This window comes from Nerophis ophidion, linkage group LG06 (assembly GCF_033978795.1).
Source record: "Nerophis ophidion isolate RoL-2023_Sa linkage group LG06, RoL_Noph_v1.0, whole genome shotgun sequence".
In the NCBI taxonomy this organism is placed as follows: domain Eukaryota; kingdom Metazoa; phylum Chordata; class Actinopteri; order Syngnathiformes; family Syngnathidae; genus Nerophis; species Nerophis ophidion.
The window spans coordinates 55,617,868-55,630,806 of record NC_084616.1 but is presented as its reverse complement, the minus strand read 5'-3'; the positions used below and the strand labels follow the sequence as shown (position 1 = coordinate 55,630,806).

Below are 12,939 nucleotides of genomic sequence, written 5' to 3'. Positions count from 1 at the left end.
TAGCAGTAGCAATTTTATGACAATTTCAACACCTCCAAATTTTGTAAAGAAAACTACAACTAAGACAAATGTTAAAATCAAACAGCTGATGTTTTAATAAGCGCAATAGTAATTGTTTGTTGGATTTCAGCAGTACCAATTGCATTAAATGACCAACCTCCACCAGGCAATCTCCAACAAGACCCATCAACAACTTCCTGCCTCTTCGCTCACGGACTAACGAAGCGTTCTCAGCCCGCTGCATGCAGGTGAAGTCAAACACGGCCACATCCGGCTGGCAAGCATGGTTCTGAGCAAACTCGAGGTCTGGTAGTTTGGCCCCAGTTGAGAAATGGGCGGCATCACGGGCGTAACGACGCAGCGCTTCGTCGTCAATGTTGGCCGGAGCTAGCATATCCTCCACTTCACTAAAGTCCTGCAAGACACGTAGATAGTGTTATCTCACTACCAGTTTGTTGAAACAGAATAACAGCTGGCATTAATGAGAATCACAGTTTCTGTTTGTGAGGGAGGCCTTGATCCCACCTGTTTGATGACACCCTTCTTTAGCAAGCTCCTTTTTTTGGCAGTCATGACAAAGTAATGGGTTTCATCTTTGTAATATACGATGTTCTCCAAATCAATACCTGGATAGAGAGAGAAATGAGACTGATGAGTAAACTGACTAAAATATTTTAACTAGTTGGATGGATTTATGGAATTCTTCATTTTGAGCAGTTTATTACATTTTGAAAATTTTACACAATGTAAGGGATCCATTGTTTCCCAGTTGGACACAGTTTTTATGCAAAATTAATATTTGTTGAATAATTTAACATTGTCAAAGGGGGAATTTTGCCTCACTTTTTTATTTGAATTTAAGTGAAGCATTTAGCATAAGATCATTTGAAGGTAGTTTGCTTCATTCTCAAAGTGGAATTGATTGAATCTACATAAAATGGTGTACGTGTGAATTGAGGTAAGACAAAAACAATCAAAGCCATAGAGGATTGGTTGAGACTTGTAACCAGACACAATTGAGTCACGTAAATCAATGGCTTTGTTGACCTTTTCGTACTTCCTTTTCAACCCAATCATTACAAGCCTTGAAGCTTTAGAAGAGAAACATAATCAAAAGCAAGTTGGCTTTGCGTGGCGCAGTGGAAGAGTGGCCGTGCGCAACCCGAGGGTCCCTGGTTCAAATCACACCTAGTACCAACTTCGTCACGTCCGTTGTGTCCTGAGCAAGACACTTCACCCTTGCTCCTGATGGGTGCTGGTGGGCGCCTTGCATGGCAGCTCCCCTCCATCAGTGTGTGAATGTGTGTGTGAATGGGTAAATGTGGCAGTAGTGTCAAAGCGCTTTGAGTACCTTGAAGGTAGAAAAGCGCTATACAAGTACAACCCATTTATTTATGGAATTCTTCATTTTGAGCAGTTTCTTACATTTTTAAAAATTTTACACAGCGTAAGGGATCCATTGTTTCCGGTTTGAACAAAGTTTTTATGCAAAATGAATATTTGTTGAATAATTTAACATTGTCAAAGGGGGAATTTTGGCTCACTTTTTTATTTGAATTTGTGTGAAGCATTTAGCCAAAGATTATTTGAAGGTAATTTGCTTCATACTCAAAGTGGAATTGATTGAATCTCTACATAGCGCGATATAAATCTAATCCATTATTATTATTATTATTATTACATAAAATGGTGTACGTGTGAATTAATGTAAGACAAGAACAATCAAAGCCATAGAGGATTGGTTGAGACTTGTAATCAGACACAATTGAGTCACGTAAATCAATGGCTTTGTTGACCTTTTCGTACATCCCTTTTAACCCAATCATTACAAGCCTTGAAGCTTTAGAAGAGAAACAATCAAAAGCAAACTTGCTTGAGTTTGTTCGTGCTAAATAATCTAGAGAATTAATTCCCTATTTGTTTAATGTCTCACTGCAAACAAAGATGTCCTCTTTCATGCATCATTTGGACTCATACCAGTCTCTATTAACAGGTCCTGGAAGAATTTTTGGTTGTAGATACGGGCCACGCCGCTGATCTCTCCCACTTGGGCCTCTGCTGTTGTGTTTCTGTTGATAAAGTTGGCCGTGATGCCAATGGCCAGCTTACCTCTCAGTTCCTTGTGCTTGAACCCTTTCAGCAGGGAAAAACAAAGAAAAGAGACAGATTAACACTTCGAATAATGAGGAAATTTTGTGCCCATATGTAACAGCTGGACCTTGCAAAACAATTAATTGCAGCTTTTTGCGGCCACTGTTGCAACATTAAGTTGTTTTTCTCACCCTCAGGGACAAACCTGCCTCCGGCAGCAGAGATGAAAACATCAAATTGAAAGGATGAAACAGGATGAGTCTCTGGCTGAACTTTGACCATCCATCCTGTAAATTAAATGTGTCTTAGGAAGTCTTAAGTCATAATTGGAGGTAGAAGTTGTTTTACTCAATAAGCCAAACAAAAATAATTTCAGTAGTACCTTTATCTCCTGTGGGCTCAATCAGACTCTTGAACTCCACTCCAGTGTGAACCTCCACACCAAGGAGAAGTGATACTTTTAAGAGAATCAACTGCAACTGGCGAATGCCTACAAACACACATTTATCAAAACTAAAATTCAATCTGTGCTACCTCAACGGAACATCCCTAAAGTTAAAGATATCAAACTTTTGAAAAGGACAAGACCGTAGCAACTTATTTCAAACCAATGCAATGCAATTTCAAAATGCCATACATACTGTTCATAAAGATTTTGTTGGACAAATATTTACAGTATATGTGAAGCCATGTTGCTTAACCCTAACAATAATTATCAAAATGTTGCAGGGTAATTAAATTTGGTTCAATAATTATCTTCACAAGTAAGCTTGACTTAATAAAACAATACAATAAAAGATTATCATTACAAGTAAAAATGAGGACAATAAATTCAAATAGTCATCTATAGGTTCATGAAGATTTGTGCATTACATTTTGTAAATAGAGTTATCTCTCATTCAAGGACATGACTGCGATAAATAGAATAGAATAGAATAGAATAGAATAGAATTGAAAGTACTTTATTGATCCCTGGGGGAAATTTAGCACCACAGTTCGCTCACGATAAACAATAATAATAATAATAAATAATATATAACATATATTATATATAATATATGACTTTGGTGAAGTGGGAATAAATCAAATATTTTTATTGCTAGAGCATAAAAAACACTTTTCAACATTGTGAGAGCGCTCGGTAAATAAAATAACGCCCTTCATCACCTTTACATTACACTCTTTTAATCTAATATAGTAATGCTGCCTCAGGCTGAGCCAATCAGCGGCCACAATGCTAAACAGCGTGCTCTGATTGGTTTTCTCTTCTCTAGTGGCCAATACTATTGTAGTATTAATATTTTTAGTTTATTCAGCCTATTTGTATTTTTTGAAATGCTTAATTTAGGAACAACAAATTGTAGGATACGCTTTGAAATTAAATAAATCTCCCCAAAAGTCTAGGTTCTGGTGAAGCCATAATATTTAAATAAGGCAAAAAAAACAACTGTAATATATTTTTTAGTTTGTCTCTCTTATAACACAATTGCACAGTATGCAATATTAGGTCCATTTCCTTTTTGGCTTTCATGAAATCCAATAGGATTTAAATGTATTTTACGATCATTTTTTCTTGATTCAGCCAGCAGTCACTCACTGATGTGATCTAGCGAGCCAGAGCAGAATTTTCCATAGAACTTTTTAGCACCGAGGCCACGGAGGTCACAGATGGTGAAGGGCCACAGATGGAGAACATTGTTCCTAGAGAAAGTCTGTCGCTTCTCCAGCACCACCACCTGAGCACCCAGCAAGGAAAGTTCAATGGCAGTCCTCAGACCACATGGCCCAGCCCCAAGGATGAGACACTAAGCAGGAGAGAGACATTTTTTTTGTCAGCCCATGTGAATATCACAGAAATGTAAGGCTTAGAAGAAAAACATTATTGTAAAGCTTTAGAAAATGAGAACACACTCATGAAAAAAAGTGACAATGCAAAGATATACAAATATACATAAGGCAATGTCTAAAAGATTTTGTATCAGATATCATTAATTGCCTAAGAGAAATAATTTATGAACTAACAGGCAAATATACGCTAATTCAAGGAACCCTTTTGACCCGTAACATCGCAATGTTAGCCTTTTTGGGTAATATCTATATATATTATCATCACATATGTGATTATTAAAATACAGTAAAGATTGAAATGTCTGAAAAATACCTTGTTTTTGGTGCAGGCTTTTTTCTGCTCGTAGTCCGGGTGAGATGCCCTTTTGTCCAGCTTTGTCCACAAGGCTTTAGTCCGCCAATAATTCAGCCTTTCTTTCAGCTTGCTGTAGAAACTCTTGAAGTCCTTCAAATTAATGTCTAACTGCTGACAAAGTTCATCAAAGTGTTGTTGCACATCCGTGCAGTCGTGAGCTTGTATGAAGCGGTCAAACGCAGCATGTGAGGGGTTGACCGGATCCTGGCTTGCCATTGTGGAGACCAGTTCCGTGTCCTGTTGCAGAACTGAGAAGCAGAAGGTTAAAGCTTAGATTGGGGGATGTCCTACTTGCATATGGTCATTGTAAATGATCAAAGGCTCTTGCTGCTATTACCTGTTTGACTTATGTATGACCAAACCAGTCTTCTACCCCCTGTGCAAATAGGAAGTCCCCCACTGATTCTCCTATTTATAGTCCTGATGATTAAACAGCGAGGACGGTTATCACCAGGTTGGCTGACTCATTATCTACTTCCTCCTTGTTGTTTTTCTGAGACTTCAGGTCTGTTTTTTACAGCCAAAACCGATTTAGTTCACAAAAACCCTCAAGCAATGTGCTGCTTGTTAGTTTCAGGAACAGTCTCAATGTCAACCTGTGTTAACTTTACTATCACGTTTGAAAGGGAGGTACTGAGCCTTTTCTATATCCATCCATCCATCCATTTTCTACCGCTTATTCCCTTTCGGGGTCGCGGGGGGCGCTGGCGCCTATCTTTTCTATATTTTAACTTTAATTGCTAAAACAAATATTAACTGTACAGTTTAAAACAAGAAGACTTATTAAATTGCAAATAGGTTGCTTAAAACTAGAACTCAGGAACAGAAAAATTAATACACAGTATAAAAATTATAAAGACAAGAAATTGGGGACAACAGAGTCACAAGTTACAATCCTTTTCCCAACATTGACATTAGGTTGTTATTTCCCACCCCATGCTAATCTTTTGAGTCAATATTACGGTCAAACAAGCTGACTCAAGCTGTATTCAGAATTTCTCTTGCAGCAATGAAACTCTAAACCAGCAGTACACGTTATTTCTTCAAACTGACATTTCCGTCAAGTAACCAAGGCAACACTTCCTGAAGATAACCTCACCACTGTTGCTCACAATGCTTGCTCTGCGTTGCCACCTGAACCAGAAAACAATAATTACACAGCATGTGAAAAATGATGCCTCACCACCTAAAACTGTTTGTGCACCATTAAAAATGTAACCCCATGATACATTACAGTATTTCATAACACATTTAATAGGGAAACAACATATCTGTACCATTCTAACAAACTGATATACAAAAATACAATAATAAACTGTATGTGACCATATGCAAAATATAAATGACTATGTGAACCCCACCCTTAATAGTTGTAGCCCAGGGGTCAGTCCTGGGACCCATCCCATCCATCAATTTTCTACCGCTTATTCCCTTTTGGGGTCGCGGGGGGCGCTGGCGCCTATCTCAGCTACAATCGGGCGGAAGGCGGAGTACACCCTGGACCAGTCGCCACCTCATCGCAGAGTCCTGGAACCAAAACTATTCAATCTACTATTAATATTATCTGCAAATGACAACTGCATTCTGCTCAAGATAAAACCTGCAGGAAGTAATGAAAACTTATGGTAGAAATTAGTGAACTAAAAAGACGGGTTTGATAAAAATGGAATATCCCTGAATTTAGGCAAAACCAAAGTAATGCTAAAAAGAAAAAATAAGATAAATACACAAAAAACAAATACAAATAGATGGTGTAGACATTGACACAGTACAGGGAAATACATTTTAGGAGTTTAATAGATAACAAAATGTGCTACATCATAAGGTGGCTAAAAATATTTCAATCTTGAAAGGTGAAAAAATTATAAGTTTAATTCCAGCACTAGGAGTGCTGCAGAAAAGAGCTGTTAAAATAATCACCCGTAAGGCTGGCTACAGGGAACATACAAATCCTTGTTAATCAAATCAAAAAATACTTAAATGTTTAGATCTTGTACACTTTAGGACCACAATAGTCATGTACAACAAACAACAGGTTACCAGAAAATGTTAAGTAGTTATTTTCAACAAGGTGGGGGAAATACAATTTTAGGAATAAACAAAATATAAAACATTTGTATGCATGTAAGACATTGGAAGCATTTTGTACATATATATGGAAATAAACTATGGAATAAATTAGGTAAGGAACATAATGTACACATCTAAATATAAATTAAGAGGTATTATAAGCATATCATATTCACAAAGTATGACAATAAAGAACTTTTGAAGAATACTGCTTGAAAACAATATCAAACACTTTCCTGAGACAGGGATACGATCAGATAAGCTTTGCTTCCTACCACTTATTTTTGGGTGTGTTGAATTGTAAAATATAAGTGTGATTGTTCATTGTGCTATACATTTTTTTAACATCTTGCAAGTAAATATTTAAAAGAAGTAAAATAAACATATTATACTGAATATACTGAACTATGTAGTCCGCAAGAGGGTTGTAGTTACAGCTTTTAAAATGTTCTGACACAGTATTTGTTGAATAATGTGTTGACTTTTCAAGTTGTTACTTTGTCCAACATTATCATAAAACTTAACTTTGTTGCTGGTTTCTGCTGTACAGTACTTACAACTAGGGATGAAGTTTGTTAAGAAATTATCGATGTTGATGCCATTATCAAATCTTCTCATCGAACAGATTCCTTATCGAATCTCTCATCGAATCTCTTATCGAATCCAGATAGGTTGTTGTGTGTGCACTGAGTTCCAAAAGCTGTAGATGTTATGTGACTGGGCCATCACGCTATTTATACGGAGAAAAGGTAGATGTGATTGAGGACAGCATGCGGACGTTAAAGGGTGAAAGTTTCAAGTGAGAGAGGACGCTAAAGGCACGCCCCCCCAGAGAACACATAGTGCTGCTATGTGCGGTGTAAATAAAAAAATTGCCGACAAACACATCACCAACATAGACATGGTGCCGCTCACTTTCGACATTCCGGTGAAGCACACTGTGGAGAAGAAGGGGACCAGCACGATAGTGAATCGATACACACAACGGGGCAAGAGAAGTTGCCTTTTACTGTTGTGCTAGCTTGCTATGGTAATGGTCAGAAACTGCTGTCTTTTGGTGATTTTCAAGGGGAAGACGCTACCGAAAGAAAAGTTTCCACCGAGAGTCATCATTAAGGCATGACGAAGGAATTCCAACCGCTGGACATGGGTGTAAACAGGACGTTCAAAGTGAAGTTGTGAGCGTCATGGGAGCGATGGATGACAGACGAACACAGCTTCGCGAAAACTGGGAGCCAGCGTTGGCAGAGTTACGCCACAATTTGTGAGTGGATCGTGGATGCTTGAGTTAACGTGTCTACTTGCACTGTTGTTCGAGCTATCGCAAAAGCCGGCATCTGTTCCGAGGAGCCCCCTGGCAACGAGACTGACTTTGAAAATGACGAGAGGGAATCTGCCGTGTTTGACGGAGAACTTGCCCAGCTGTTCATTTCGGACAGGGAAGATGAGGACTTTGATGGATTTATGGATGAGGATTGATCAAAAAATAATGTGAGTACATTGATAAATACTTCAATAAAGTACAACCAAACTCAGCTTTGCTCCTGTTGCCTTTTTAAAACCGCGTCCATGCATGTTAAGGTATGTTTTAAGCTAGCGTATGTTTAACCATGCTTGCGCCGAAAAATACACTGCGCTTTATATATGCGTTAAATACAGAAAAAGCACCAGTAACTGACACGGCGCATTTTAATACGGTGCGACCAATGGTCGCGAAAATACGGCACAGTGGCTTCGATGATGGGAACCGGTTCTCAAAAAGGGATTCGAATCCATGGAATCGGTTCTTTTCTTATCGAAGCATCGGGAGAACCGGTTTTCGAACATCATACCTAACTAAATCATGAATTAACATACAATTAATCTATATCAGATTTGCGCAATACATTATAATTATGTATTGTACAGTGTCCCTATCAAATAAACAAATAAACTAGAGATAAGGCAACAATCCATCCCTCCAACCACTGCAACCAAAAACGTTAGAGAGAAGGACAACATTCAGCGAATCAGAAAAACAAGCAATTAAATATATGTCCAACTGTGTAGCAGACTCTGCAAAGCAGCCTGACTGGAGCACCGTCAAACTGCACCACTCCAAATCAGAATTCCGCATAAGCGCCAAAACAACATCCACACAGCAGACATTAATCCAAAATATAAGTAAGCTCCCGAATGGTCTGCCCAATGATATTCAATTTTTTTCTCTTTTCCTGATTTTACAAACTGAAAGAGTGAGCTTCAGCCTTGCCTACTAGGTCTTATGCAGACATTGTTGCTGTCAACTCTGACCTCTCTGGTCTGTCACCCAATGAAAGAGGTCTGCGTGCAACATAAATGATTTCCTACTGCAGTTCCAATTGTTACACAGCGTGTTGCCGGCTCCCATGAGAGAAACAAGCAACCAGCTCTAAGAAAACAAGGCCAACGTGGGTTATAATAAGTGGACTTGGAAAATCTGGAGAGAGAAGCAACCCAAGAAGATTCAGCATTAGTCCAATCCCCAAGGTAATGTCATGTTTATGTGATCATGTTTTGTTTTAGTCATGTTCTCCTTGTTTTTTTGGCCACTCAGTCCCTGTTTTTGCACTTCCTGGTTTGTTTTGTCACCATGACTACCCATTAGTTTTCACCTGTGCACATGTCTCACACCTGTTTTGACTAATCACCACAGTATTATTTGAGCCTGTCTGTTTATGTTCTTTGTCCTGGCAACATCACCCTCCATCACCTGCTACGCACCTTGTAATCCATGCCAATGATCCATGTCCCGTTCTCCTTCCGTTCAAAGTAAGTGTTTTTTGTTATTCAGGCCAAGTAAGATTTAGTTTATTGTTCATAGTTCCTGCCATTGTGCAAGTTTTGTTTCCTTAGTCAGTTTTGTACTTCCGCCCTTGTGCGCGCCTTTTGTTTTTTGGGGGTTTTTTTTGTAGTTATATAGTGTTAAAATAAAAAGATGTCTTTACCTTCACACCATCTCCGGTCCAAGTTCACTTGCATCTCGGGAAAACAACCACCTCATAGTCCAAGTCTTGACATTATGTTGCCAGCATAAAAGTTCACCCACAAGATTGGACGAGATGGACGAGCCAGACAAGCTGGACGAGGGAGGTCCTGCGCGCGATCGAGGAGGAAACGCAGCGTTATACCCCTGTGGAGCGCAGAGACCTGATGTGGGGGCCAAATAGACAACTGGTGCCATTGAGCTCCGTTTTGTCCGACGACGTTGGCTCGTCTTCCCAGCCGCGGAAACGACGCCCAAGACGAAGGACGTTTGGAAGACTTCCGAGCGGACGGGTCACTTCATTTCAGCAAGCTCCTTCTCATCCAGGTGGAAACAGGCTGCTTCCTGCCCGGCTTCTCCAGGATGACGTCATGCCGTCGAAGGAGGATGCCATCACAGACGAAGATTTTGTTTTCCTCAACTCTCCTTTCTGTCACCCACTCCCAACTAATAACTCCATGTCTATAACAAGACTTTAACAAAACATGAATTTGAACTTTAGGTTTAATCAGTCACAGCCATCTGAATTTCATGCCCCACCCCCCGGGACTCAAGCCCACATCACAATTTTTTTTTTTTTCACCCACTCGATCTCAGGTAGAAACAGAAGGACATTTTAGACAATTTAAAGGGGAGGATACTGCCCTCCTCCTGACCTCCATCCACCCACCCCAAAAGACGGTTCCAGACTGCGGGAAACGCATCTGGTCTCTGCTCCTTGAGGGGGGGCTAGGGCTGGGAGCTGTTCAGGTGGGGTCACTCAGCATCATGCCAAGCCACAGCCGCCAGCGCGCCCGCCGCCACCGATCTTTCGGCCTGCTAAGCCGCAACCTCCGGTCCGGCCTCCACCAGCAGTCTTTCGGCCTGCAAAGTCCCCACCACCGGGCTTTTGGCCTGCCAAGCTGCAACCCCCAGCTAGGCCTCCTCCACCTGCACCACGGCTACCTGCACCACGGCTAGCACCTGTCGCTACTCCAAGGCTAGCACCCGCTTCACGGCTAGCCCCAAGTCCACGGCTAGCACCAAGTCCAAGTCCACGGCTAGCACCAGTGCCTGCACCACGCCGGGCCTCAGTGCCTGTACCACGCCAAGCTCCAGTGCCTGCACCACAACAGGTACCATTGCTTGCACCACGCCAGGCTCCAGAGCCTGCACCATGTCAGGCTGCAGTGCCAGCACCACATCAGGTACCATTGGCTGCACCACGACAAGCTCCAGTGCCGCCAGTAGCAGCTCCACGGTGCGAAGCTCCAGGGCCGCCAGTAGCTGCTCCACGCCGCCAAGCTCCAGTGCCGCCAGTAGCTGCTCCACGCTGCCAAGCTCTAGTGCCGCCAGTAACAGCTCCACGCCGCCAAGCTCCAGTGCTGCCAGTAACAGCTCCACACCGCCAAGCTCCAGTGCCGCCAGTAGCAGCTCCACGCCGCCAAGCTCCAGTGCCGCCAGTAGCAGCTCCACGCCGACAGTAGCAGGTCCACGCCGCCAAGCTCCAGTGCCCCCAGTAGCAGCCGCACGCCAAGACCTGCCGCCTAACGCACCACCCCAAGAACTACCACGCGAAGACCCGCCGCCTGACGCACTACGCCAAAACCTGCCGCCTGACGCACCACGCCAAGCTTTTCCGCCTGCCACAATGACAACGCGTCCGCCTCCTCGTCGGCCACGGATGTGGCCGCTACTTGGTCGTCCGCCACGCCAAGTAACCTCCGTAGCCGACCTCCTCGTCGGCTACGGATGTGGCCCTACCCAGGTCGCCCACCTCGTCAGGTGCAGCGGGCCTCCACGCGTCGCCGCCACCTAACTCTACCCCGGTTGATTTGGGGTCACGTGGTTTGGCAACCCACCGCCACGTCCCCCTCCCGACCTCCCACGACTATTGATCAATGTTTTGTTTTTATTTTTTCTGGACATCTGGTATCTGTCCTTAAGGGAGGGGCTCTGTCATGTCTATGTGATCTTGTTTTGTTGTAATCATGTTCTGTATGTTTTTTGGCCACACAGTCCCCGTTTTTGCACTTCCTGGTTTGTTTTGTCACCATGACTACCCATTAGTTTTCAACTGTCCTCATGTCTCACACCTGTTTTGACTAATCACCACAGTATTATTTAAGCCTGTCTGTTTCTGTTCTTTGTCCTGGCAATAATCACCCTCCCTAACCTGCTACACACCTTGTAATCCATGCCAATGATCCCAGTCTCGTTTTCGTTCCGTTCAAAGTAAGTTTTTTTGTTATTCATGCCATGAAAGCTTTTGTTTATTGTTCATAGTTTCTGCCATTGTGCAAGTTTTGTTTCATTTGTCAGTTTTGTACTTCACCCCTTGTGCGCACCTTTTGTTTGCTTTTTTTTGTAGATATAGTGTTAAAATAAAAAGATGTCTTTACCTTCACGCCATCTCCGGTCCAAGTTCACTTGCATCTCGGGAAAACAACCACCTCTTAGTCCAAGTCTTGACAGGTAAATGTTCTAATTACAAACCCAGTTTCCATATGAGTTGGGAAACTGTGTTAGATGTAAATATAAAGGGAATACAATGATTTGCAAATCCTTTTCAACCCATATTCAGTTGAATGCACTACAAAAACAAGATATTTGATGTTCAAACTCATAAAATTTATTTTTTTTGCAAATAATAATTAACTTAGAATTTCATGGCTGCAACACGTGCCAAAGTAATTGGGAAAGGGCATGTTCACCACTGTGTGACATCACCTTTTCTTTTAACAACAGTCAATAAACGTTTGGGAACTGAGGAAACAAATTGTTGAAGCTTTGAAAGTGGAATTCTTTCTCATTCTTGTTTTATGTAAAGCTTTAGTCGATAAACAGTCCGGGGTCTTCGCTGTCGTATTTTACGCTTCATAATGCACCACACAATTTCGATGGGAGACAGGTCTGGACTGCAGGCGGGCCAGGAAAGTACCCGCACTCTCTTTTTACGCAGCCGCGCTGTTGTAACACGTGGCTTGGCATTGTCTTGCTGAAATAAGCAGGAGTGTCCATGATAAAGTTGCTTGGATGACAACATATGTTGCTCCAAAACCTGTATGGACCATTCAGCATTAATGGTGCCTTCACAGATGTGTAAATTACCCATGCCTTGGGCACTAATACACCCTCATACCATCACAGATGCTGGCTTCTGAACTTTACGCCTATAACAATCCGGGTGGATATTCTCCTCATTGTTCCGGAGGACACCACGTCCACAGTTTCCAAATATAATTTGAAATGTGGACCCGTCAGACCACAGAACACTTTTCCACTTTGCATCAGTCCATCTTAGATGAGCTTGGGCCCAGCAAAGCCAGCGGCGTTCCTTGGTGTTGTTGATAAATGGGTTTTGCTTTGCATAGTAGAGTTTTACTTGCACTTACAGATGTAGCAACCTACTGTAGTTACTGACAGTGGTTTTCTGAAGGGTTCTTTCACACTGATGTCGGTTTTTGATGCAGTACCGCCTGAGGGGTCAATTGTCCGTAATATCATCGCTTACGTGGAGTGATTTCTCCAGATTCTCTGAACCTTTTGATGATTTTACGGACAGTAGATGGTAAAATCCCTAAATTCCTTG

At 41.9% G+C, this 12,939-nt stretch overlaps 1 protein-coding gene across 1 annotated transcript in view; it reads right to left on the bottom strand.

The window, feature by feature from the left end:
- The window catches only part of mical1 (microtubule associated monooxygenase, calponin and LIM domain containing 1), a 34,148-nt gene that overhangs the window by 13,479 nt on the left and 7,730 nt on the right, over window positions 1-12,939 (bottom strand). The window contains exons 2-8 of the mRNA XM_061904335.1: window positions 4,253-4,542; window positions 3,689-3,896; window positions 2,474-2,581; window positions 2,283-2,378; window positions 1,978-2,133; window positions 526-626; window positions 158-415 (exon numbers count right to left, since the gene is read on the bottom strand). Of these exons, the coding sequence (XP_061760319.1) occupies window positions 158-415; window positions 526-626; window positions 1,978-2,133; window positions 2,283-2,378; window positions 2,474-2,581; window positions 3,689-3,896; window positions 4,253-4,510 (1,185 nt within the window). The 5' untranslated portion in view covers window positions 4,511-4,542. The remainder of the gene's footprint in view (window positions 1-157; window positions 416-525; window positions 627-1,977; window positions 2,134-2,282; window positions 2,379-2,473; window positions 2,582-3,688; window positions 3,897-4,252; window positions 4,543-12,939) is intronic.